We start from the raw sequence: 25777 nt of genomic DNA, 5'->3' as shown, positions 1-25777 counted from the left end.
ATTTTAGGTGACCATATTATGACAAATTAATTTAAAGTCAATTAAAGTAGTATAAAACTTCTGGAGGGCACAGCAGAACAGTGCCCTTTTAAACATACAATCTCAGAAACTGCTTCTTCCTATGACCCTGGATTATACCGAGCAGCAATTATTGTAATTAACTTTCCTGTAACCGTTGTCTCTCACAAAGGTGTGGAGGAATTTTGGCCCATTCCTTCTTCAGATCCCGTCACGTTTCGATAGGATTAACTTTGACTAAACCATTATAAAACACAGAATTTCTTCTTGGGCAGCCACTCTTTTGTAGATCTGCTTGTATGTCAATGTCAATTGCACTTTGGGCTCAGCTTTAGGTCACAGTCAGAAGACATGACATTCTCCATTAGAATCTTCTGATGTGGAATTCACAGCTGCCTCAGCAATCCAGTACCCGAGGCAGCAAAGCAGAGTCCCAAACCATCACACCCCCACCACTACCTTTCACTCACCAATCTAGGCATCATTGTTCCAGATGCCTTGTGAATCATATATGTGCTCTTTGTTGAACTTCCGATGGGCAGCAATGTTCTTGATGGTGAGCAGTGGTTTTCTCCTTGCTATCCTTCCATGAGCACCATTCTTGTTCAGTCATTTTCTGATAGTTGAATTGTGAACAGTCATAGTCAACAGGGTGAAAGTGACCTGTAGTTCCTTCTATGTTACTCTGGGGATCTTTGTAACTTCCTTGAACATCTTCTGGTTTGTTCTTGGAGAGATTGTGGGTAGAGTGACTGGTCTTAAAAAAAAATTCATTTGTAGACTATCTGCCTGTGGATTGGTGGAATCCTAAATCGTTTAGTATGGTTTTCTAACCCTTTCTGAAATGATGAGCATCAACAACTCTTTTTATGAGATCCTCAGAGATTTCCTTAAATTGTGGCTTAACCTCTTTTAACACCCCTGTCTGGTGAAGGACAAACTCAGTGTTTCAGATAATTATCTAAGGTGGAGCCTTCTGTCCCTAAGATCCACCTAATTACTTAAACAGCAGTTTCAAATTATCCCCTTAATTGAGCTGATGATGTTCACTTACTTTTTCACATACCTTGTATCTTAATTAGTCATTGCCTGTTTTATTCATACATAACCAATTCCATGTCCCTTGAAAGAAAGTTACTATAAACCCTGTTGGATATTTACATAAAGTGTTTTGGATTCAACAAGGCTATTATGGTAAAATTGAGAAATTTCTGTATTTATCTTTGGGGTTCAAACTTTTTTTTAGCAATGCACACAAGAGAAGGCTCTATTGCTCATAGTGTAGAGCCTGGTTTTTGGCAGAGACCCACAAGATAATGTCTTGTAGTGTATCCAGGTAAAAAGCTTATGATAACCTGGAATTTGACTATTAGTGCCTCATAAATGAACAGGAGAACATTTCCACTCTAAATGTCACTGGGCATTAATGTATTTTGTGGAAGATGGGAGTTGAGTACTGCAGTGTATTCATGTCAAGACATGAACTGCAGAATTCTGGTCAATGTTTAGTACCTTAAAATGTGATACCAAGGATGCCAACATTTAATAATGAAGGCTGAGAAAAGATCTTAAACAGTATTTTGCAGGTGAGGCAAAAATACCCTTGATATGTTCAATTTATTGTCATATGTACATGAGTATAATGAAAAGCTTACTTGCATGTTTTCTTCACATTCCTAACATTAACTTCAAAATATAGCACCAAGTTTTCCTACTTTCCTTAAGGGTTTGATTTTAGCACTGTCAATAATACTAGTCACTGACTTTTGCAGGGTGATTTTAGGTTATGTTTATAGACTTCTAGTCTTGAAACCATTTGTTAGGTCCTTGAAAGTTAGTTCAGATCCAGATGTTAGTATTGAACAGACACCTATTAATTACAGAAGCTCCTGCGGTAGTATCTGATTTGGTCTGTAAATTTAAGTTTCTCAGCACAGCAAGTGAAATCAGTGATGGGGAATGATCAGACCAAGAAAAAAATAATGTAAATAATGAAATGGTTAAGTTCCCAATATAGAACCCAGAACACCCCCAAAATGTGAGCCAACACTTTAAAACAGTTAAGGTTTACAAACCGGTTCCAGCTAATTGCAACCTCACTTTTATGGTGTTTTAAACAGCTCATTGCCACAAACGTAAGTATTAAAAATATGCTTATTCAAAGCAGTTTATCACGGTCTTATTTTTTTTTTACTGTAACAAACATCCACAAGTAGCTGTGTGCTAACTCCTACAATAGCTAAAGGTTTGTCATTCATCCAGCTCTGCACACAAAAATGTATTTACCACAGAATTGAGTACGACACCAATTCAATACTAAAACAAAACCTTCTTTGAAGTGCATTTGGGGTCGTTATACACTGAATACTTGTAGTTGATTTCAGTCTGCCTTTGTAGTTTAATCTTGAGCTATTGCTGAACTGAAAACTAACTTTCGAGAGAGACATTACAATAATGTTAATTTATACAATTGCCAGATCCAATAGCCTGGGTTTGATTACCCCTGTCTCTGGTTTTGGGAGCCTTCGTTGTTCCATATTCATTTTGGAGTGTAGGGTTATATTTTAACAAACATAGTTGAGCTAAAAGGCTTGTGTCAAATTTAAAAAAATGTCAAATTAAAGTCAATAAACTGTAGGTACTTTTTGCCATTTTCTGTTTTAATCTTCATTTTCAGTTTTGCTTAACCCAGACCCCTACATAATACCATACTTTACTGTTTTCAGACTGAGACAGCACTTGTAATATTGTACCTAAATGATCAGATAGATTCTTAAATATGATTCCTGAAGTCATTTTTTTTTCTCAGAAACTGTACTGTATATTAAGCTTTTTCATTTTTGAAAGTGATTTTGTTTGAATGAGTTGTACAGGTAAATGTCTTCATTCTTCTGCAGTTGGAAATCTGAAACAAAAGCTTTAAAGCTTTTAAGATAGTCATATACATAACACTACTTGTTTTTGCAGTAAACCTAATGTTATCCAGGCAGTATTGTTTAGATTGTTTATTGGCTCAATGCTTTTTTGGTCAGTGTCACCTCACATCGTAAAACAAACACTCCCAAGGGGTCTAGAGCAGCAGTATCCTCTTGCGTCAGCCCAAGTGGGCATTGCATACCAATGCTTTAGCTCCATTTTTTGTCTCATTAATCGGGATGAAAGCAAAGAACAAAGAATCCTTGTCCCAAAGGCACATTTACTTAATCCAGGCCTACATCTGGTTTATTACGCCTTAACTGGCCTCATCAGTAATCGTCGTATCGTCTGTAGATCTGTGTGCCTGATCACGATGTTCTGGAAGTTCGACCTGCACACCACCTCCCACATCGACAAGCTGCTGGACAAGGAGGATGTGACGCTGCGGGAGCTCATGGATGAAGATGACATCCTGCAGGAGTGTAAGGCCCAGAACCGGCGGCTGCTCCTCTTCCTCAGCCAGGACCACTGCATGGAGGAGCTGGTCACTCTCATCACTCAGGAGCCTCCACAGGACATGGACGAGAAGATCCGCTTCAAGTAAGCCCGCTGACTGCCTCGGTGTGTGTGGGGGTCCGAGGTTGTGGGCCAGGGGTATTGCTAATTTTCCCATTACTCTGATCAGAAGTGATTTGAAGGTATTTTTTTACTTCTTTGTGAATAAAAAAATAACACTTTATCCCTTTTAAGTGAAACATTTTCTTGGAGGCAACCTAAATAATGCAAAATGTGGGATCGGGATTGTTCACTCTTGAGAAATTTTGAGTTGTGCTTAAATTGAATAAATACATCCGATCTTCAGTCGGAGATCTCAAGCATGCAGTGCATGCAAGAAGAACTAAGAATATTTCTGGAGCTAAAAGAGTTCTGCAAAGAAGAGTGGGGTGTGGGTGGGGGGGGGGGGGATTTGAAAGCATAGATAGAAAGACTCTTATCTGCCGAAGGGAAATGTTTGGAAGCTGTGATTTCTACCGATGGAGGTGTTTCTAAGTATTGACTGACAGAGTGCCCAAACTTTTGCTTGTGCCATATTTACTGTTTTATTATTTTGATTATCTATGAAACTGTAAATAAATACTAATTGTACATTAAAAATTTGAGGAAAGATGTGATGTTTAAGTTTGTACCACACAGAGGTTGTGTCAGATTGTTTTCACTTGCAGTTTCAGCTGTGAATCAACAAACAATTTACCCAAGGGTTCCTAAACGTTTGAACACAATTGTAGGTACTCATAAAAGGAGTTCAGAAATGCCCTCGGTGACTTCTTTAAACCAAGTTTAAAGAACACTCCCTCCTTGACTATAAAGATGTAAGTGTTTTATATGTCCATAACACACGACATCCTTCCATAAAAATGTATCCCTTGCTGCCAACATGCTAACATATTGTATTATTGAAAGCCACTTATTTTTTGTTTTAACTCTTTTTTTTAGCTTATTTTATAGCATGATTTCTGACAAACTGCATTTCAAACATATTGTGATCTCTTTACTATGGGTTGGCACAGTGAGTGATATCTACCAGTGGAAAATTAATATTCAGCACATAGTCTTTAGCTCAGTCTCCTGTCACCTTGTGATTTTTTTTCTCGTTTCATCCAAGCAGAAAGATGATCAAGATGCATGGGTATTCCTGTCCCCTTTTCTAAAACGCTCCGTGATTCAGATTCATGTGTATGTTTTGATAGCTTGGTTGTGTTCCTATGGCAACAATGCTTGACTCTAAAAATAAAAATAGAACCACAGCTGCTGTTCCTCAAACCATGATGGTTCAAAAGGAAATGCACCTTACCTGTCTCTGTATCTTCAGAAAACAAATGTTTGAAAGTCCAAATGTTCTTTTGGTGTGCAGTGACCCCAGGGGTCCTGTGCCATGTCACTAGCTTTTTGACCTGCAGTTGTATTCTGTTTGCCTCAGTGTTGATGTTAATGGGTTCTTTTTGCAGCTTAAAGCTGCTTTGTATCATGCAAGTAGTCTTATTTTGTTAAAACCATACGAGAAAGAAAAATTAAGCACTTCCCTTCTGGTGAAAATATGTGATGGAAGTTGCTATTTCAAAGTGATTCTGCATGAATGCAACCAATAATTTGCAGTTTGTCATAGCTTTGAATTGTTGGTTGATTACCTAAAGAAAATGCTCTCCATATTTTTTGTACATTATACATGTACATATATGTATTTTTTCAAATGATGTAGCTGTTAAGCATATCAGTGAAATATAACTGGGGAAAAACTATTAGCCTACACTCACATCTGAAGTTTTTCAACTTAATGAAATTATTAGAGTATATACGTTCCAAAGAAAGCATCATGGAAAGATGTTTTTTTAAGATTGTTACCTAAACAGCCTGCTTCCTTCTTGTTACTGATACAGTTCTTTCACAGCAGTTATTTTGCGTAATCTATGAGGTCAGCAGCACACAATTCTCCAGTCCATCTCAAAGTTCTATGACATCATTGTAATTCATATAGGCAGAGCCCAGATTACCATGCTTCTGATTCCAAGGTGTTAATCAGTGTGAAATTAGACATGGTTTGGTCACTTGCAATTAATTTCTTTCCGTCCAGATTATATGGGTAGATTGCCACATGAACACTGAAATGATTAAAAAATAAAATAACATGGAACATGTTGACGTAGTTTGGAAACAGACCCTCTTGGGGTTTATTTTAAGTGCATTTTCCTTTTTTGAGCTAAGAACAGTTATGCAGTTACTGAAGAAGCAAATTCCATTTTTGAAGACGTTTATTTATTTGCAGTTAGACTTCAGCCCTTGATGACGCAAAGTGTTTGTTTAATATTTGGTTTCTGAATGATTGCTTTAAACCATGATCCAAAATGACTGTAAAATGAAATTTCTACCAGTGGTTTGGACATTCTCTTCATGCATTTTTTTTAAAATCCTTTGAAATGAATGCAGTTTGCCAGTAGTCTTGTGTCTATTTGATTGTAATGGTTTTCTGTTACTTGAATGATACAGAGAACGAAAGAGATCTTAATTTTCTAGAATATTATATAAAATAACAGTGGGAATGCTTCACTTAAATGCGGTAAAAAAACACATAACTTCTGCATAAGTGCTACACAACATGATTTAACAACATATATAATTATTTTGCAAACATTTGTGCAAAAGACATTACAGGCACGTTTTGGTAGCAGTTAATGAAGAAACATGGTTTCACTTGAAAGCTAAAACCTCAGATCAGAATGATCGAACTATTAAGGACTTGGGAGCAGATAGTGTACAGTTCAGCAACAGTGGTCCTGGTATGTTAGCCTGAACTTTTATTTTTCTATATACTGTATGCTTATCGGTGGTGTTTTATGTTAAATAAGACAAACCAAGTGTTTTCAAAGGAGTTATGTAAATTGTTTTTGCCATATCAGTGATAAATTGCCATACCAATCACTATTAATACTGTTTCACCTCTTGGCTAGTTAAAAGCAGTTGTAAGATTGTGCATTGCTTCCTGGCCAAAGTGTTTGTATCCAAATTGACACAGGCAGTTAGTAGCTGCCTATGTTATTTGATTTTCTTCCTAGGAATGTAAAAAAAAACAACTTTAATGCCTTGCCACCCGTTTTGCTTGCAGGTATTACGTAGTTTACTAATTTCCCCTTTGGTTGGGAGTCTGAATCTTGGAACTTAATGTGCTTGGTGGCTTAGTGTGCATTGGTACAGTCAGGTTCTTACCCTTATAAGTCATTATGTCTCCTTTGTATATTTTGATGGCATGGCTTAAAATATGAATGCTTACTCCAGTCAGTGAAAGATCAATCAGGACCCAACAATACAGGCTTTTTGATAGGTTTGTATGTTTGTGAGAATAGCAATGACATTCACACTTACTGTATCTGTTTGATTCTGAGATAATGTCATTTTCTGCTGCTTCACATTTCCACTATGTCCTGAGATCAGAATGCAGTCTCTTATTCCACTCCCTTCTGGGTATAAACAGAAACTGTGCACTGCATCAGCATTTCCTGCAGAGTAGTGTTTTCTAGTTTTGCAGATCTAGCCTTTTTCTCCTTTGGGTCAAGTGTTCCGTTTCCTGTAGAGATTTCATTGAGCCGGCACCTGGCAGAATATCTGCCTTTTGCACTGTTACTCTGCTTCGGAACTGTTTCTTTGATGGTCACTTTGTCTTCCATGATAGATTTCGTGGCAAGATTTTAATGTTTTTGTGATGGGAGCTGTAACGCATTGAAACAGGCTGATCTTTGCTGTCATACCCAAGATCAGGTATTTCCTTTGTTAAAAGGAAGAAACTGTTTTAAAGTAAAGTTTCTAACTGGGGCTTCATTTATAGTCCAGTTACTCTGCAGTCCAACATACTGTATAGGTCTTTCACTTATTTAGTGGTTTTTATGGTTTCATTAATATAATGGTGGTATTCCTGGGAGAAAAAAAAAATAGAAAAAATAGTTCAAGTAGGCTGCGTCAGCATGCGTAGGCTGCAAAGGAACAAGTTAAAGGTTTATTCCATGCTGGAAAGAGACCAGTACACACCCGAAGAAGGCTCCACAGCCGAAATGTTCTGTTTCCTTTCTTCTCTTCTCAGCATGAAAGAAAAAAATATAATCGTGCTGCATTTTAGAAATGATGCTAAACTGAGCTTCTGACTTGTATTCTTTTTCTCCACAATCCTGAGCCAGCAACTTAACAAGTGGCTGATAAAGTTTATGCCCACACCATTAGCAAGTGGGACTGATTAAACTGCTTCTATATTTTGGTTGTAATGCTGAAATGTACTGTTAATCTGTGCATTTTACACTTAGCTTTGATCAATATGTGTGTACAATTTTAAGCACCGATGCTTGATTCTAAAGGCACATGATCCTGAAATTAAGATTGTGAACTGTTGTACTGTATGGAAACAGTAGTAAATGCAATTATACAATGATATATTGTTGTTAAAAGTGCTTTGTATGAAGCTAAAATTGTTAGTTTAGAAAATATTTTGAGGACTGTAAATTATAAACAATTGTAAAACGTACAATGTCCTTCCTGTCATTTCTGGAATAGGTAAAACTCATTATAGAAATGAAGTATTTGTAAATCTTTTTCATGCAAAATTTTTGCAAAGATCTTGCAAAGACATAAAGTGCTTGAAAACTCTCAGCTAGTTTACACTGCTCAGAATTTAATGTGATTATAATAAAAACAGGCAAATTTGGATCAACAACATTGATTACCTGTGTTCTTGAGCTTTAGCATGTATTGAATATCCTTTTTCTTTTTTTTACACATTGCTTTTGATATCAGGCTGCATTTTTAAGATCAGTGTCCTTCCTTATAGAATCTGTGTTTCTTTCAAAATTATTTGTTGTCAGAAAGAGGGTAAAAAAAGTTAGCCCTACAGTGAAATATTTAAATTGCAAAGTATTATGTTTTTTTCATTAACCCTTACAATTTTCATCTGTTAATGTCCTCAGGTATCCAAACATTGCCTGTGAGCTGCTGACATCAGATGTGACCCACATCAACGATAAGCTTGGAGGGGATGAGTCGTTGCTTGAAATACTGTACTGCTTCCTGGAGCAGCCATCTCCCCTTAATCCTCTTCTGGCCAGCTTTTTCAGTAAAACTATCGGCAACCTCATTGCTAGAAAAACAGAACAGGTATAATAATTAAAAATAAGCAATGTTTTCTTTGTGGGGTGTTATTTAGGCCCAATGCTTCTACAAGAACAGGAATATTCATTGAATTTGCAGTTGACAGAGAAATGTTGATCACTGTTTTATTTATTATCTCAAATGGATATTGTTGAACATAGTAGGAAGGGATTTGTAATTACATTATTAAAGAAAAGAAAAATAAACATTTCAAAAGCAGTGGAGAAGTGTATTTGTAGAAGTTAAGGTAGTTAATAGTAGTAGTTGTAGAAGGGATTTTTTGCTGTTTTATAGTGCTGATATCTAGCAGATAAAGCTTTGTATCTTTTGTGGGGGTTTTGACAATACCTTAAGCCAAGATTTTTTGTGATTGTTATTCCCAGTTGAAACACTAGAAGTCTGCTAAGAATGAAACAAGTCAAGCTGCTTCTGACTCATCACTGGCATTGTTTTAGTTTAGTTCTTTAGTTAAGTTCAGCACAGTGCAAATACTTTTAAACCGCCTTTTTAGTCCTTTCTTTTGCTTGGTTTTACAGTCAGGGGAAATGCTGCACTTATTTTCTTTTATTTTGTAATACCTGAAGCATATTTTGCCAACATGATGTTGAAAATAAGGAGGATGTTGAACTATATAAATCACTAAGTAAACAAACTCACAAGAGAAAATCCTGTGATGGGAAGCTTCATTGTAGTGGAAATGTCTTCCTACAGTAAAAAATAGATGTTAAAATATGCTTAAATGTAAAAAAAATTAATAAATCCTGTATTAGTATGTCAAGGGAAGTTGATGTCCCAACAATATTGTTTTCAACAGACATAGTGTACAAATACACAATAGTTGTATGTAAATTGTGAGTAGTATTTCGGTCATTATGATACGAATTAAGTTCACTTGAGCTTGACACTTCTGGTCTTGGTTTAAAAGGCAAAGTTTACAAAACAGTGAGATGTTGCCTTTAGTTAGAATAGTTAAAAAATCTTTTTTTTTTAAATTGAACATGCTGACATATCAATTATTTTAGAGGCACATATGGTGCCAACTAAATGAGATTAAAATGCTGCTCCTTATCTACAGTAAATCACTTTCTTCCTGCAGGTCATTGCCTTTTTGAGGAAGAAAGATGGGTTCATCAGTTTAGTACTGAAACACATAGACACTTCAGCCATGATGGATCTGCTGCTGCGACTCATCAGCTGTGTGGAGCCGGCTCCATTAAGGCAAGACGTGTTGAATGTAAGCCATCTGCATTTGTTTTTACTCTGAACTGCGGTCATTAATAGGTGACAGAATGAGTTCTGTGTCATCTTCATTAGCTGTACTGGTCTGCATGTATAGAAATGTCAATGATAAACAAAGAAAAAACAGAGTTAGAAGGAATACCAAAAAGATATTGGATACTTTGTTGCATATAATAATAAGAAGAATAATGTGTGTGTAATAGGTTTATACCTTAACATTTGTGTGGAAACAGATGCTTAATATGTACGTCAAATATGAAATTGTACGTTTCTTTATTCAGTTTCTGGTATTATAGCACCTTTTACACCATTACTGTTTAAAAAGACATTTATCAAAATCCCTTTATTTACTTTTTGTGGGTTTGTCACATCTGTTATGAATGTTTTGCAAAAACATTAACTGTAATTTATTGCATTTGGTTTAATCACAGTAATAAAATGACTTGGGAGAAAAAAGGGTTCTCACAACCCTCCTGTGATGTTCCCAATAGGTGAAAATTGCACCATTTTCAGTGTGCAATGTTGGTACAGATTTATTCCAAAAGACTTGCAGCTGTAGTTGCTGTCAAATGTACTTCCACCAAGTACTGACTTAGAAGGCTGAATACTTAAGCAATCAACATATTTTAGTTTTGATTTTTTCTTGCATTTTGTACTGACATACTGTATACCTTTTTTCATTAAATTCTTCAGTTTAAGAATTCAAATTTAGATTAAAAATATTCCCTTGGAAAAAATGGTTATTTCATTTGTAAATCAAATTCTGCAAGGCTTTGTACCTTTATAAAGCAGAGGTTTTTGAGTAAAAGTAAAAAATAAAGTATCAAGTATTTTAAGTATAAAAGTAAATAAAAATAAGTATGAAAGTATAAGTAAATATCATTTTTTCATGTACTGTGTGACTTTTTTTACAATTAAAATGTTTCTTAACTAGAAATAGTAAAAAGTTTCACACCTAATGACTTGCACACCGCTTCTCACTTCCATCATCTCCTTAACTATTAAGTTAAAAAAACCTACTGAAGACTCGTTCCATTTTTGTCTCGAAGATGTGTTCTAAATAACTTTCCTCATGTTGCACCCATTTTTTATCTGCAAAGTATGAAAGTATACATTATGTCTATAGTTGCTGTATGTTGATTTGAACATTACTTCACAGGCTTCCTGAACTGAGACATGGAACTATGTCTAGCAAAAATGGAGAACAGTGTGCCATGAACACTGCTTTTATAGACAACTTTAAAGGTGACTAGAACCGTTCATTTTATGGAATGTGTTGAAGGAGGTCACTTTTAATCATGATCTTTATATAACATTAGCAATCATTAGCAGATCTTAATTTATGATATGGCTTATAGAAACTGAGCATATCAAATAATTCAACTGTATTTGTCATTATACTTGCACGGGTGCATAGTATAGTGAAAAGTGTTTCTCATTAGTCTCTCAGGTGCAGTATATAAATAGAACAGCAGACAAGACAATAGACAGAAATATAATATGTATATATTATATGAAATATAGTAACAGTGTAATTAACAGTATTGTGCCAGTGCAAAATTGTCAAAAACTGTGCAAATACACAGAGAAAAGTATACAAACCGGACAAGAAAAGTGCAAAAGTAATATGGCAAACAATGCAAAAATAATACGGCGATTATTAAAGAGTACAACTAGAACAGTTTTAAGTACAATTTCTGCTTACATTCAGTTGTCGTGTATGTAGTGGTGTAGGAGCACAGTCATTGTGGGTACAGGAAGAAGTGAGGAGAGATCATAGTGTGATGGGAGGGAGTGGGGGCTTCACCAGCTTGACAGCTCTGGGGAAGAAGCTATTTTGGAGTCTAGTTGTGTGCGACTTGAGCGACCTGAACCTTCTACCAGATGCTAGGGGGACAAACAAGTTATGACTGGGGTGAGTGGGGTCAGACATAATTTTGGTGGCTTTTTTCAGACTCCTGGTGTTGTAGATTTCTTGGATGGATGGTGAGGCACTGCTGATGATGTGTTGGGCAGTTTTGACCACCCGCTGCAGTGCCTTACGGTCGGATGCGGTGCTGTTGCCGTACTAGACATGCAGCTGGTCAGTATGCTCTCCACTGTACATCTGTAGAAGTTGGTGATCATCCGTGGATGCAGGCGTATTTTCATCAGCCTTCTCAGGAAGCACAGCCGCTGTTGTGCCTTCTTGATGAGACTGGAGGTGTTCAGTGCCTATGTGAGGTCCTTAGAGATGTGAACATCTAGGAATTGGAAGTTTTTCACCATCTCCACCGCAGTCCCTTCCAAGTAGATGGGGGTGTGGGCTTTTGTCTCCTGAAGTCAACGATCAGCTCTTTGGTTTTGCTGATGTTGAGACATAGGTTGTCATCAGTTAATCATGTACCATATCATTCAGTACTTAATGCAAATAAACATTTTAATATGAAGTCTAGAGTGCACTGGCAGCAAGTTCTGTCAATAACAGAAAGAATATTATACTCTCAACAATATTATGCAAAAGAAAGAAGGACATTAAGTTATTAATTAAGCAACAAGGCACGAGAGGCTGTGCACATTAATTTGAACATTTCCATTGATCGTACAAGCTTTTAAAATCTGTCCAATCCCTAGTTTATCTGGCATTTTCTTTTTCGCTGGGAGAGCGCTCCTACTGCTGCTGGTCTCAGTGCCTACCAGAGTATCACTCCAGTGCTTTATGCCATTAAAATTGGGTTTCCAATTACCGCTTAGTGAAGTCTCGTTTTTATGTTCACTAACAGACATAATCTCCCTTGCTTCTACCCGAGCGGTTTTTATCATTTCTGCACCATTGTGCTACGAAGGCAGTGGTTGGTGTAAATTTTTGTTCTAGCTGCTCTACATATTCTTGCCAACACTGTTGCAAGATAATGTCGGTTCCTTCGTGTACCTACAAAAATAGAATAGGCTATTAGGAGGTTTACTGAGCTATTCAATTTAACAATCATTAATCTTAACAGGTGTAATTACTGTACCGTGGTCCGTCATCATTCATGTTTATCCTCTTCGGGTGTAAGTGAATGCAGGGTGGTTGCTTGGTAGTAGAGATAAGTATTTTTCTGCAGATGCAACGGAAAAGCTTGGATTCCCAGGTATTTAAAACATGTATCCTCTTTCTTATCTATGCTGAGAAGTACTCTTTAAAAGCCTATGCAATTGATTTGATTGACCGTCAGCGCATTGATATTTCTTTATCACATGGTAAAAAGCCAAAATTCCTTCCGGGGTGTGCATATATCCGAGATTACAGCACGGCTTTGATCACATGTCAGCCAGTCAGCTTTCAGGACCGGAACTATCCATTTCATCATATACAATATGTGATTCAGAGTATTGTGTACAATTAAATATCCTTTTTAGATTTCCTCCGTTGAGATTTAACTTGATTTTAAAAAAACAAGGCTGGCTTTTACATTCTGTCTGTTACTGTGAAGCAATTAGCATAACTTGCCTTTCTTGATTTATTTGTAAGACAAATCAAACTTCAGACTTCTATTATCAGCAAGATACTTAAAACATTGATAGCAGAATGTAAAATTTGAAACTTTGAATCATCTGCTTAGTTGTGAATGCTCATGCCATATTTCTGATTAATTTTATCAAGCAGGAGCATGCATAGAAAAATAATGAAGGGTCCAAAATGGATCCCTGTGGAACACTACATCCTTAATTATCCAGATCCATCCATATTCCTCCAAGGCAACATTGTATTAGCAAGTATTGTATAATTGTTAAACAGGATCTAGATGGGCAATAAATAACTTATGATGAGTACAGAATTAAATCTATTTAATATTAAAAGGAAAAACTAAAAAGATAGTCACTGAATACTTTTGTAACATTATCATCATCATTATTATTATTATTTTTATTATTTTGACTATGTACAATGATCTCCAGAGAACAGTCTATCTGAATTTTCACTAAACCATCTGAATTTTAATAATAGGATGAGATACAGATTCATCTACATGGTCAATATTTAAATATATATAATGTTTTAAGCTAACTGATAAAGATTTTACCTGGCAAAATGTCTGTTGACAGTATTTTTTGAAGAAATTATCACATTTTATATGTTCAGTTAAGATGTACTAAACACCTAGCATTCAGTGATTTTTTTTATTGTTATACAGAAGAAGTGGATAAGAAGTTTTCATAATTCACTTATACACATACCTGCTTGACCTCTGCCTTATCACATGCTTGTTGACATCGTGCAGTCTCCTGCCATTAATCATTTTTGAAATAACATAAATATATTGAAATAAATGTAGTCAAACAGACAGGCTTGGATTTGGTCACAATTTCCCACAAGCCACAAATCAGATGCCCAGTATTTGATGGTTGAATTTCCTTGAAGATGAAATAAGTCTCTTGCAGTCTAAAAGGCATCAGCTGTGTTGTTTGTAATTCAGTGGGTCGAAATTTTGATTACATTCAGGGACAAAAAGTGCAAGCACATCATGCTTAAATATGAATTAAATAATAAATATATTCAGTTCTGTTTGTCTGTTTCCTATTTTCTGTAAGACTTTTTGTTTTAGACAAGTATACACGTATTAGTGGGTGTTTATTATAAGAAGGATTTTCTACTTTTTCCAGTCATTTTTCTGTCTGGTGTAGGTCAGCAGCCTGCTTGGGATCAGCATCTCTGACAACAGGCAGCACTGCATTATGCTGCTGACGTTGTATTAAGTAATATGAAAGCAGTTCTCATATGCTTTCTGAAACTTAGTATGGTATTCTAAAACCCTCATGTTGTTCTTTGGCACTTTTAAGATCAATTTATGTAAGGATATAGACAACATCTTTCTAAATCAAGTAGCAGGTGCAACAAAGAGAATATAATAAATAGATGTCTTGTTGGAAAACTCAGGTGAAACTTGACTATAGTAACCAGCTAATGTTTTTTCATCCCTGATTTCATTGCCATTGATGGCCTGATATTTCTCATTTATTCACTTCAAGAGAAAGGGTGTTTATAAACAAATGTATTCACTTTTTGTGGATATAATTTCTGTGGAAGCAGAAAATGTTATTACCACCATAAAAAGTAATCAGTTGGTATTATAATTTAGGCTTGAGTGTCATTGCAATTATTATTAAACCTTGTGCTTGTTATTTTGTTAATGAAATTGCTTTCTTTTGTTGGAAATGATGATAGCCTGAAAAATGTTTTTTTTTTTTTTATAAATGAAGCATTGTTATTCCCAATGTAGAGTTAGGAGGTTTGGAGTTTGGAGATTTTTGGGAAATGGTGTGACTGGAGATATTCTATAGAATACTGTGGAACTTGAAATTGATGGTTTTAATTTTCTTTTTTTTCTCCAGTGGCTAAATGAAGAGAAGCTGATCCAGAGACTTATAGAGCTTATTTGCACAGGAGCAGAGGAGGAGGTTAGTTGGGATTCAAAATCTTATTATTTGGACAGATTTGAGACAACGGTGGACTTTTTCAATATTGTTTTTGTTGCCAACACCTTCAACCATCTGATAGCATAAATATAGGATTCATGTTGTCTGAAATAGAATATGGTGTTTTTCAGAAGAGTTTGCTGTTAGCTGTCTATTTTACTGTCTGTGAAAAAATATCAACTAAGTACACAGTAGTTGCTTTTTGTGTGAATGTTCATCAGTTGGTATTTACACAAGCTCTCGGGAAATCACTTCATTAAGAGGGATTATTTTTATTTTTAGAAACAGTCCAATTCTTCTCAAACCCTGTGTGATATAATTCGACTGAGCAGAGACCAGGCAACACAGCTGCAAGACACCACAGAACCTGACCCACTGCTCACTGTGCTGGAGTTGTAAGTGTCTGCTTATTTCATTGTCCTGCACACTCACTCGTACTGTCTGTGAAAAATGAAAGGAACCCATACGCCTGTTTGGTCATGGAAAAAGCTAGAAAATAACACATAACTAAAGAGATGACATTACCACTGAATGACCCTTATGGTTTTCTGTTCTTCAGCTGGATAAACTCTGAAATGTAGAACAATAAAAAGGCTGCTTGCTTCACTTATGTAAAATACACATTAATGTACATTTACATTTTTTTGCAACTTTAAGAATATATCAGCATTTAAAATCTATTTTTAGTAGCCTCTCTTTTCTGTGTACTCTAAAACAGCTGAAGCACAGCCATATTGGGTTCTCTTTAAATGAAATGGCACTTTGTTCTCATGCTTCCTGTAGAAAATGTTTTGATTTTAGAGTGGAACTCTGAAAACTGTCTGTTAAATAAATTACTGTAAGTTTGGTAAAAATAAGCTTTAACATTTCATTATTGGTTTTAGTCAAGAAAGAACACACATTTTTCATAAGAATTATGTATTCATAGTGCCTTTACCATATTGAAGTGCGAAAGAGCTGTGCTAAAGCATTCCTAGCTTTAAGATTTTGTAGTGTCTGGTATTTTAAGCGTTATAAAAACCTGCCCTTATACTAAGTGATGCTAAATTAGTTCATCTTTTTAATTGAGGCTAAAAATACGTTCCCATGCCAGTGCAAATAAACTCAAGGTATTTCTACTCTCTTTTTAATTTAAAAGGTTTCTCAAAGTACTGAGCTTTAAAACTGATCAATAACCTTGCACAGTTTCAGTTCATCCTCTGTAAAGACCCACCTCTTGTAAACGTCTCGTCTTTTCATATCAGTGTAGTGTAACAGAATTACAACTTATATTTGTTTTATGAATGTCTATTTTTAATCATGAAACTCAAATGAACAACTCAAAGGAACTAAAATTATTTTAAAAAACTTTGTGACTTCATTGTGAAGAAAAAACTCAACATTTCATGTACTTTGCTTTGGCAGGCAGGAAAGTGTTGAACAGCTGTTGAAAAACATGTTTGAAGGAGATCACAGCGAGAGCTGCATAGTCAATGGAACGCAAGTGCTACTTACATTACTAGAAACCAGGAGACCAGTGTAAGCACTATTTTTCTTTGTGTTCTTCTCATTCCTTCTGCAGTTGCTGTAATTGATGTTTAAGAGCTGACAATGTTGGAGATCATACCTTTCCACTAGCTTACTTGTGTCCGTTTGCCTTTCTGCTCAGGGTCGAAGGGCTGATGGATTTGTGCTCTCAGGGATACGAAAGGTCTTACACTGTCAATAGCAGCATATTACATGGTATTGAGCCTCATTTAAAGGATTTTCACCAGCTCCTTCTTGAACCTCCTAAGGTAATCCTAAGGTGTTTGGTATTCTTTGTTAGCTTCTACATAGTTCCTACAGGAAGTTGTCATCATAGAGAACCACTCGGAATGGATGATTTACATGTGGACAGGAGATGTGAATAAGCGGATAATTAATAATTCAGTTTGAGTTTTAACACACGCTTGATTTGGTTGAATTTATTTTTTTCCAGACTGATGGCAGGCTTTACCCCAGGAAATGGAACATTAACATTTCAGTTTCCAGAATACATTAAAGTTCATAGGTACAGTTTAGTGTTAGAAAAGATGTGGAATTAATGACTGACAAAATGCATTCATCCTTAGAGTGGTGACTAGGAGGTCTGTTAAAACTGCTTTGATGAAACTTGCCCTCCACCGACATGTGAACATTAGTAGTATCCTCTGGTCCCCAACTTGTGTGCAGCCTTACGCTGACTGAAGTTTCTGGAGCGAATTCTGGATAGATGAATTTTTTAAAAGGATTAGTTTAGGAAAGCTTGAATAAAAGCCAATTCATTGTGGAATGTGGTCGTTTTAGATTATGCTTTTTATATTTCAAACAGAAATGTGCAATATTGACCACGATTGGAGTGCTTGAAGAGCCACTGGGCAATGCTCGTCTTCATGTAGCCAGACTCATTGCCTCCCTGCTACAGACCAACATGCCCAGCATTACCGAGGAGCTTTGCAGGCTGAATACCATGGACCTTCTACTTGTGAGTTTTTTGTTCCTAGAAATACTGTCAAAGTTTTTATCTTTTGCTAATGAATTTCTACAGTACATCATTCAATTTATTTTTGTACGTCTTTGCACTGGTTTAAACAATAACTGAAGCTAAAAACTATCATGCTCTTTACAGAGCTGAAATATTGACTAAGGCACCAGATGTCATTATAGATCTTCAATAACATGTTGCTTTTTCTGTGCCTAGGATTTATTTTTTAAGTACACCTGGAATAATTTTTTGCACTTCCAAGTGGAGCTGTGCGTGGCAGCAATTCTGAACCACTCTGCCCACGAAGAGAAAGCTACAGGGAGTCCAGGCAATAAGGAAGAGGGGCAGAGCCCCACTGCCGACTCTGAGACTAACGACAGCTCATCTCGGAACATCCTTGTGGCTCACGTATGGTTTGCTTCTTTTCCATCTTTCTTACTTGATAATTTTCCTTGGGAAAACCTACCCAATTCTTTTATAAGAATACAAATTTAGTGTATTACTAACAGCGCATCATTTCTGTTTTTTGCATTTTCTGATTACTTATTTACAAGATATTTAACTACTCAATAGTTCAATAACCACAAAATGCAAAGCCTTTTAAAAATTTAGTTGAAAATTAACAATCATCTGGCATGTTTTAATAACTGTATAGCGAAAACTGACACACATTTGATCTACATGCATCAGAGACAGTGGTGAACATATCCAAAAAACAGGGGTCTCAATCAATGTTGTACCTCTAGGTCAATAAACAGGTGGATGATTTGTTTGGGTCATTTTAAGACTAGAAAGCAAATGTTTAGATGGGACTTATAGTCTAGTCTTAAGTTTTTATGTTCTTATGTTCTTTATATTCTTATGTCTTATTGCTGTTGTCCGTGGGACCATTTCCCATTGTCCCATTTGTACTACTGTAAATCATATTGACTGTCATGTAAATTTTGCACAATGTGGTTGTTTTAATAAAAAATGTTTTACAAGCAGGCTGCATATACTGTAAATGCAGTATAAATTTGTCAAAAATGCCCCATGCTTTTCACTGTCCAAGGGATTAAGCCATTAAAACAAGGTACTTGTTGGATGACCTCTACAGTATTCAAATGCAGTCTTTCTTCATTCTGTTATGTTTTATTGTATGTTCTTTCTCAAAAGCTTTTTCAGAAGTGCCGGTTGGTGCAGAGGATATTAGATGCCTGGGAAGCCAATGACAAAATACAGTAAGGATTTCTATGAGGGCTGACAAAGCCAGTGTGAGAACTAATAACTCTGTCACATTTGCAATAACCTAACAGAGAGAATGTTATCCCCAAAGGGCAATTTGTCTTAAGGAAATAGACAATATAAAGAAAATACACAAACAGTACACATACATGTGCACAGGAGAATAATCTGTTAAGCAAGGTTATATATATATAACCTGTTTGTTTTTAAATTGGGAAATCTGTATCTGTGTTCTGGGAGAAGTAATTGGAATTAATTAAACAAAAAGTGTGAGGGATCCTGGAGAACAGAGTATCCTTTACACAATACTCATAACTGATAGATGTGGTATCGGGCCTAAAAACTAGCTCCAATTACTTTCTGATATAGTTTGACAATACTCCCCAGTTTGTTCCTCAGATTCAGTTTCCCAAATCAACAAATCAGGGTAAACGTTAAAGCAGATTCAATAAAAGACTGATCAAACATGTTTATCACCCTTAAACAATTAAACAATTTATCACCCTTAAAATAGTTTTGTTCCTACCAAGTGGTAAACTCATCTACAGCTGGTCCATTGACCCACTCCTCTACTTGCAACAAAACTAACAGTAACAGTGTCTCCCACAAATTTAATTTTGTGTCTGGAGCGGTGATAACTCTTTCAATTATTTTGTATTCTACAAATGATAGCACATGTATACAACAAATGATTTATATAGAACAAAGCAGCCAGTAGGTAAGGTTGAGTACATTTAAATGCTGAAGAAAATCCACAAATAGCAACCTAGCATGAGTCTTATTTTTCTCAAGATGCTGGAGGGCAAGATTAAGAACACATACTGTAGCATCTTCCACATCCCTACGTGCCTTATAAGCAAAATGAAATGGGTCTAACTGATCTTGTGCCTTTGCCACAATCTTGATTTTCACAATCTATTCAAAAGTTTTCATAACCAGTGAGGTGGGGGCTACTGGTCTCTAATCATTAAGTGAACTAGGAGATACGAGCTTTGCCACTAGGACCTCAGCTGATTCTTTCCAGATCCTAGGAACCTTTCGCTGACTTAATGACATTTGGAAAATAAAGAGAGAAAAAAAAGCCACACAGCTGTTTGGCACACCTGAGGAATCGGAGGAAACCAGGATTTAAATGTCTTGTTACAAATCAAGTGAGGAATCCAGTTTCAGGTTAATCCAGAATTAAACCATCGCGAAACTGGCATAGTTACTGGCAGCTCTGTGGGTCAGAACAGAAGCTGTCTGAATCTAAAAATAGATGGCTAGAGACCAACAGCCTACATGCTGATTCACCTTCACTGATGCCGAGGACATTGTACAGCAGCACATAAAAGGAAAAAAAATAACTTTCTGAGAGCATTACTAAACACAGTGGTTTAAAATTACAAAGAAAACGTTTAAAAAATATGAAAAAAAGACTTGTCAGTACTTTGTATGTATTACAGTGGTTTAAGGTGTGATTGAAGCATAAGGTCTGCAGTTTTGTTTAGTCTTCCAAATGACAAACACCATTCAGAGGTTTTAGATGTGACTTTCATAACTCGCATATTATGCTAACCATGCTTCTGTTGCAGGGCAGAAGGGGGGATGAGAAGAGGCAATATGGGACACCTCACAAGAATAGCCAATACTGTGGTACAAAACATGGAGAAAGGGCCTGTCCAGGCTCAAATCGTTGACCTCATCAAAGGTATTCATGTAGCGTGCTCTTCACACCACTGTCCTGTGAATGTATTCGTAACAACGATAACATTGTTCACTATGTGTCAGAAAAGAGAATAACAAATGACTGTTTATTACTAATTAACTTTATTATTCTCCTTTAGCAGAATAAGTAGAAATTACATAAAAGTTAAGAATTTAATTATATTCCCCTGCTACACTGCATACCACAGTTACACAAAAGTATCACCCTTAATATGATTACATTGCCATAGGGAACAGAGTACCTAAACTCCATTTCTTACAAATCAAACAAGAACACAATCTTTATTCAATACTTTAGACAACTATACTATTAAACACACGTGTGTTCTTAAGCACTGTATCCTTGTGTACATATGTGCTGTAATTATCACACAAATACCCTGAACCGATTTATAACACAACACACATTCCCTGTTCAGTTATCCAGCTGTCCCTGGCTTTGTGTTTGCACCTGTTCCATGATGCAAAAATAAGAGTAAACCTGTGGATCCCAGGGCATCACATAGGGGACAACAGGCCCTGTTTGTACTGCCATGCAGCCTGGTCTTATGGGAAACAGGACTCTATAAAGGTCTTGGCTTTTTTTATGGAAAGCAAAGGATTTTCTGGTAAGCCTGCCCATGCCTCACGCAAGGAGCGTTTAATATGCTGCTGGAAACTCTTGGACAGTCGATGATTGGACCGGCATTGATTTGAACTGCCAGCAGGTCACTGTGTGAAATACCAGCCAAGTCTATCTGGATGAGGCACTTGAGAGTCACGAGAGCACAGCATTCCCTTTTTACTCTTTTCGCAATAACGGTAAAATCCACCCTGAAAAGCGACATACTTGTTTCCTTATAACGAAACTGGTACACTTTTCACTGCTTAAATTGTGGTTCTCTGGATCATTTTTGGTTTTATCCTTAATACGGAAGTACCAGCCAGAATGTGTAATGTGTATCGTGCTGTGGTCTTGCAGAGCTACCTGAGGATTGCCGAGGACGGTGGGACAGTTTTGTAGAGGAGACGCTGACAGAAACCAACAGGAGAAACACAGTAGATCTGGTGAGGGCATGGAAGTGCGCTTTTCTTTTATCTCGATTCGACTGGCAAACCTAGAGACAGGCTTAATATAATGTTTCTGTTTTTCAGGTGACTACACACAATCTACATTCTTCCAGTGAGGATGATGATATAGAAAGCCCGTTCCCCAATGAGCTGTCACTTCAGCAAGTAAGATTGCCTTCTTTTAATATTTACATGGGTGTGAAACACAGGGTTGAGAAAATTAAGTTGCTCTGGGTATTAGTCACTCTCATGAACGAGCATCAAAAGTGCACTATAGGGCAAGTGGTAGACCGTAGAGGTAATACTGACAAAAGTTTGAAGATTCTCACTTGCTTCTTTTTGTTGTCGTCAGTCTTCACCCAGCCTGCAGACATATTTAAGATGTTGTATCTGTGCTTGAGCTATTACATTTTTCTAGTAGTTTGGAACATTATTGATTTGAATGCTCTGTTGTAACATAATTTTGTAAAGAAGTGTAAAGTCAAGACTCAGGATAATAGAAGAAACTGAAATTCTTCTCAGCTTGTGGACAGAAAGCCAAATTAAGCCGTAATCTGCTGCTGTTTTTTTTACTGTAAAGGAATATTATCTTAATTAAAATACATATAATTTGTATTGCTCAATATTTTCTTACAGAAAGCTTGTCTCTCAAGTTTCTCCATCAAAGGTTTTTATTGATGAGTGATGAAAACTAACACGTATTTTGTAACATGTTCCTCATTTTTCATTCTTTTATGTCTTCATAATATTCACATAACACTGTTATTATGCATTGGTTGTATATCAAATCCTATAGTAAAATCCCATCCATTGTGGTGACTCTATGAACTCTCTACCCTCTAACCCAAATTCAGATGCCATTTAATCAATGGTTACTATTACCTAGTTTTTGCCGACGGTGTTTTTTAGGAATTTATGAGGAAATTGGCTGTATTTAGTAACTGTATCTGTCCATTTTAGTCTTTGATGCCTTTTCAGATTTAAATATTTCAACCCCATTTGTTTCTGACTTTCCTAGGCTTTCTCAGACTATCAGATCCAGCAGATGACAGCCAACTTCGTTGATCAGTTTGGTTTTAATGATGAGGAATTTGCCGAACATGATGACAACATCAAGTCAGATTTTAAACTTATTTTTTTTAAAACATGTCATTTGCACCATTGTACCATTTAAAATATTTATATCTAAATTTGTAGTAACTACTTTGAATTTTTTTTTGCTTATATACATTTTTGCTTATAACATTTACAGTACTTTTAAAAATACATACACTAAACAGTAAGTCTTTAAATTGTGCTTCTGAAAAGTAATATTGTAGATATTTAGCAAATGCTTGTATTTTTTTGTTGAATTGTAAAAATATTTGGGTGTTTGAACATTTTGTTCAAACCAAAGCGAAAGAAGTTTCTATGTAACAAATTGAAATTTATGGTGTATGTCAAACACAACCAAATGGTGTTCCTTTTGTTATCTTGAATTTTCTAACTTTTAAGAGGGTATATAATATACTAAGTAACAAGTAATAGGTTTATTCCATGCTGAAAAGAGCAGAAAGGAAACACAAACTTCTTCCAGTGTGAGCCGAAACGTTGTGTTTCCATTCTTGTCTTCTCAGCATGGAATAAACCTATTACTTGTTCCTTTGCAGCCTACACATGCTGATGCAGCTACCCTCCTGAACTACAATGTACAAAACCATAATTCAGACTTTCAAAATGTTTTTTTTAATTTCATTCTTTCTTCAAAGCTTCAGTTTTTTCAATGCAGTTTATTTTTTCTCTTTTTAGTGCCACGTTTGATAGGATTGCAGAAATAAATTTCAACCTAGATGCTGATGATGACAGTGTAAGTTATTTTATTACAGTGCCTAATATAATTTATTGGCTAATTTTGAGGTTATACCTCCAAAACCTTGTTAGAAACGGTAGATGACAAGTACATATAACATTCACAGGGTTTCTTTTCATCTTCCTCAAGAGACAATAATTCTATTCACATTTTCAAGGTTATGATTATGAAGTTGTAACTACAGCAGAAAAGTGATAGAATCCTTTTTCACTGCATAGTAAAAAATAGTTTCCATGTTTTCCATTTTCAGATGAAGAGCTCCATTTTTCGTTTTGTCTGTAGCAGAGTATGTGGTATTGCTTTCCAGAAAAAGCTTTATGATAAAACTGAGCAATGAATAATCAGAGAAATGCTACATGTTTATTTTCATTAAATCACTGAATTATATGGAACTGTAGTGATGGTAAACTAAAATGTGCAGTATATGTTGTTTGCACCACACTTCGGTAAGAGCCTAGTAATAAGGCTTTCTATAGAGAGGCTCTTCTAGTAAGCAGTCTTGTCTTTTTTCATTCAGGCAAATGCAGCAGTTTTCGAGGCTTGCTGTAAAGAGAAAATACAGCAGTTTGACGATAACGAAGATGAAGAGGATATCTGGGAGGAGAAAGAAATAAACTATGCAACACAAGTCAAGTCAAGAACACGGTAAATGATCTTATGCATTTTATTCACTTAGCATAACTAAAATAAAACAAAATGTGTTAAAAATGTTCTGATCAATCTAGCTCTGGTCACCAAACTGAAGGACTGTATATGTACTGTGTTAATTAATTAAATTGAATGGACAAAATTCATACATACAATATTAAAATACTGTAATTTATTGATGTTCCTTTCTTGTTTGTTTTTTTAACTACGAAGTGCCCTGATTTTTGCCATCCGATCTAAACACCATTAACTCTCAAACAAGTAAACTCAGAAGCAGCTGTAGATATTAGTAGTGACTTGTGATTCTTTTTCAGATGAATTTTCTAAGTACTTGCAAAGACTAAACAGAATAATATTTTGTGATATTGGAGAATAAACATTATCAATGGGGGTGCTTATGTAAGCACAAATGATGCTTTACAGTAAGCAAATTTGCATTAAACAGTTTATAAAGCACTTCATAGGGATTGATTCACAATAAAACTCAATAGGCTGTGTTGTGTATTTAAATTATATGTATACACATATTATTGAAAAATGCCTGTTGATAATTATAAAGTTTTTTTTGTCCACCTCTGGCATAGCTCTCAAATTAGGAATTTGTCTTTCCGCATACCCCAACTCTCCATGAGACACACAGACAGGGAGAGAAGCTCGGGGTCAGAGCGCAGGGTCAGCCATTTATACGGTGCCCCTGGAGCAGCTGGGGTTAAGGGCCTTGCTCAGGGGCCCAACAGAGTAGGTTTCCTCTGCCGGCTGCAGGATACAAACCGGCAACCTTCCAGCCACGGGCACAGATCCTTGGCTACAGTGCCACCACACCGCATTGCATAAAGCATTTTGGAATCTTCTTTAGTGAAAAAGAGCACTATATATATAGTTTTAGTTTTGGCACAGGGTTTGAATGTGTTCAGAATGTTTTGATCTGTTCAATTAAAAAATAATTGCTATACCAGGGCACTGTTCCTTGTCCATATTTACAACACAAAAACATTGTCATACAACCAGGTTTGGAGTATATGGTAATTTGCCATCTGCAAGTAATACCCAAGACAAAGCTTAAAATATGACCAAACAGGGAGTGATGATGCATGGATAATCCTATGAATATCATTACAGACGGATAGGTACTGCTTGCCCGCGGGTGATTTTAATTATGCCAGCTTGTGCCTCAATTCTGCCCTCTTACAAAACACTTTCATTGAAATGTCACCCTTCTAAATGTCATTTGGAAAATTTTCTGTCAGTGCTGTGACAGATATTGATGATTTTTCTACCTTAAATATTTATTCTAAATTAAAATGCAAGTTCAAGGGCACCCCCAACCTGTTGCTTTAAAACTCTTTGATAAGAGTAGTTAATCTTATTTGAAGATTCGTTTTTGAAGTAGCAAGTCATTTTGTTCTATAGTTTTAGTTTGATAAAAACTCAAATCACCCTTTTGTCCTTTTCATTACCAAAAACATTAGCTACGCTGGATCAGATCTTTATTTTTTCTAATTTGATGTCCTGAGCCACGC

General features: G+C 36.0%; 1 protein-coding gene across 4 annotated transcripts in view; it reads left to right on the top strand.

Annotated features, from left to right (window-relative positions):
- ppp6r2a (protein phosphatase 6, regulatory subunit 2a) overlaps positions 1–25777 on the top strand; it is a 65496-nt gene that overhangs the window by 25839 nt on the left and 13880 nt on the right. For all 4 annotated transcript variants that reach the window (XM_088647068.1, XM_088647070.1, XM_088647067.1 and 1 more), the window contains 16 exons: positions 3289–3534; positions 8436–8622; positions 9713–9850; positions 15211–15276; positions 15577–15689; positions 16699–16812; positions 16943–17069; positions 17627–17779; positions 17996–18187; positions 18935–18999; positions 20578–20693; positions 21672–21757; positions 21845–21925; positions 22779–22876; positions 23549–23606; positions 24127–24254. In XM_088647068.1, the coding sequence (XP_088503194.1) occupies positions 3308–3534; positions 8436–8622; positions 9713–9850; positions 15211–15276; positions 15577–15689; positions 16699–16812; positions 16943–17069; positions 17627–17779; positions 17996–18187; positions 18935–18999; positions 20578–20693; positions 21672–21757; positions 21845–21925; positions 22779–22876; positions 23549–23606; positions 24127–24254 (1949 nt within the window). In that variant the 5' untranslated portion in view covers positions 3289–3307. The remainder of the gene's footprint in view (positions 1–3288; positions 3535–8435; positions 8623–9712; positions 9851–15210; positions 15277–15576; positions 15690–16698; positions 16813–16942; positions 17070–17626; positions 17780–17995; positions 18188–18934; positions 19000–20577; positions 20694–21671; positions 21758–21844; positions 21926–22778; positions 22877–23548; positions 23607–24126; positions 24255–25777) is intronic.

Source organism: Lepisosteus platostomus, chromosome 9 (genome assembly GCF_059453375.1).
Source record: "Lepisosteus platostomus isolate fLepPlt1 chromosome 9, fLepPlt1.hap1, whole genome shotgun sequence".
NCBI classification, from domain to species: domain Eukaryota; kingdom Metazoa; phylum Chordata; class Actinopteri; order Semionotiformes; family Lepisosteidae; genus Lepisosteus; species Lepisosteus platostomus.
The sequence above is the reverse complement of the archived record's forward strand: the minus strand, read 5'-3'. Positions and strand labels throughout refer to the sequence as shown.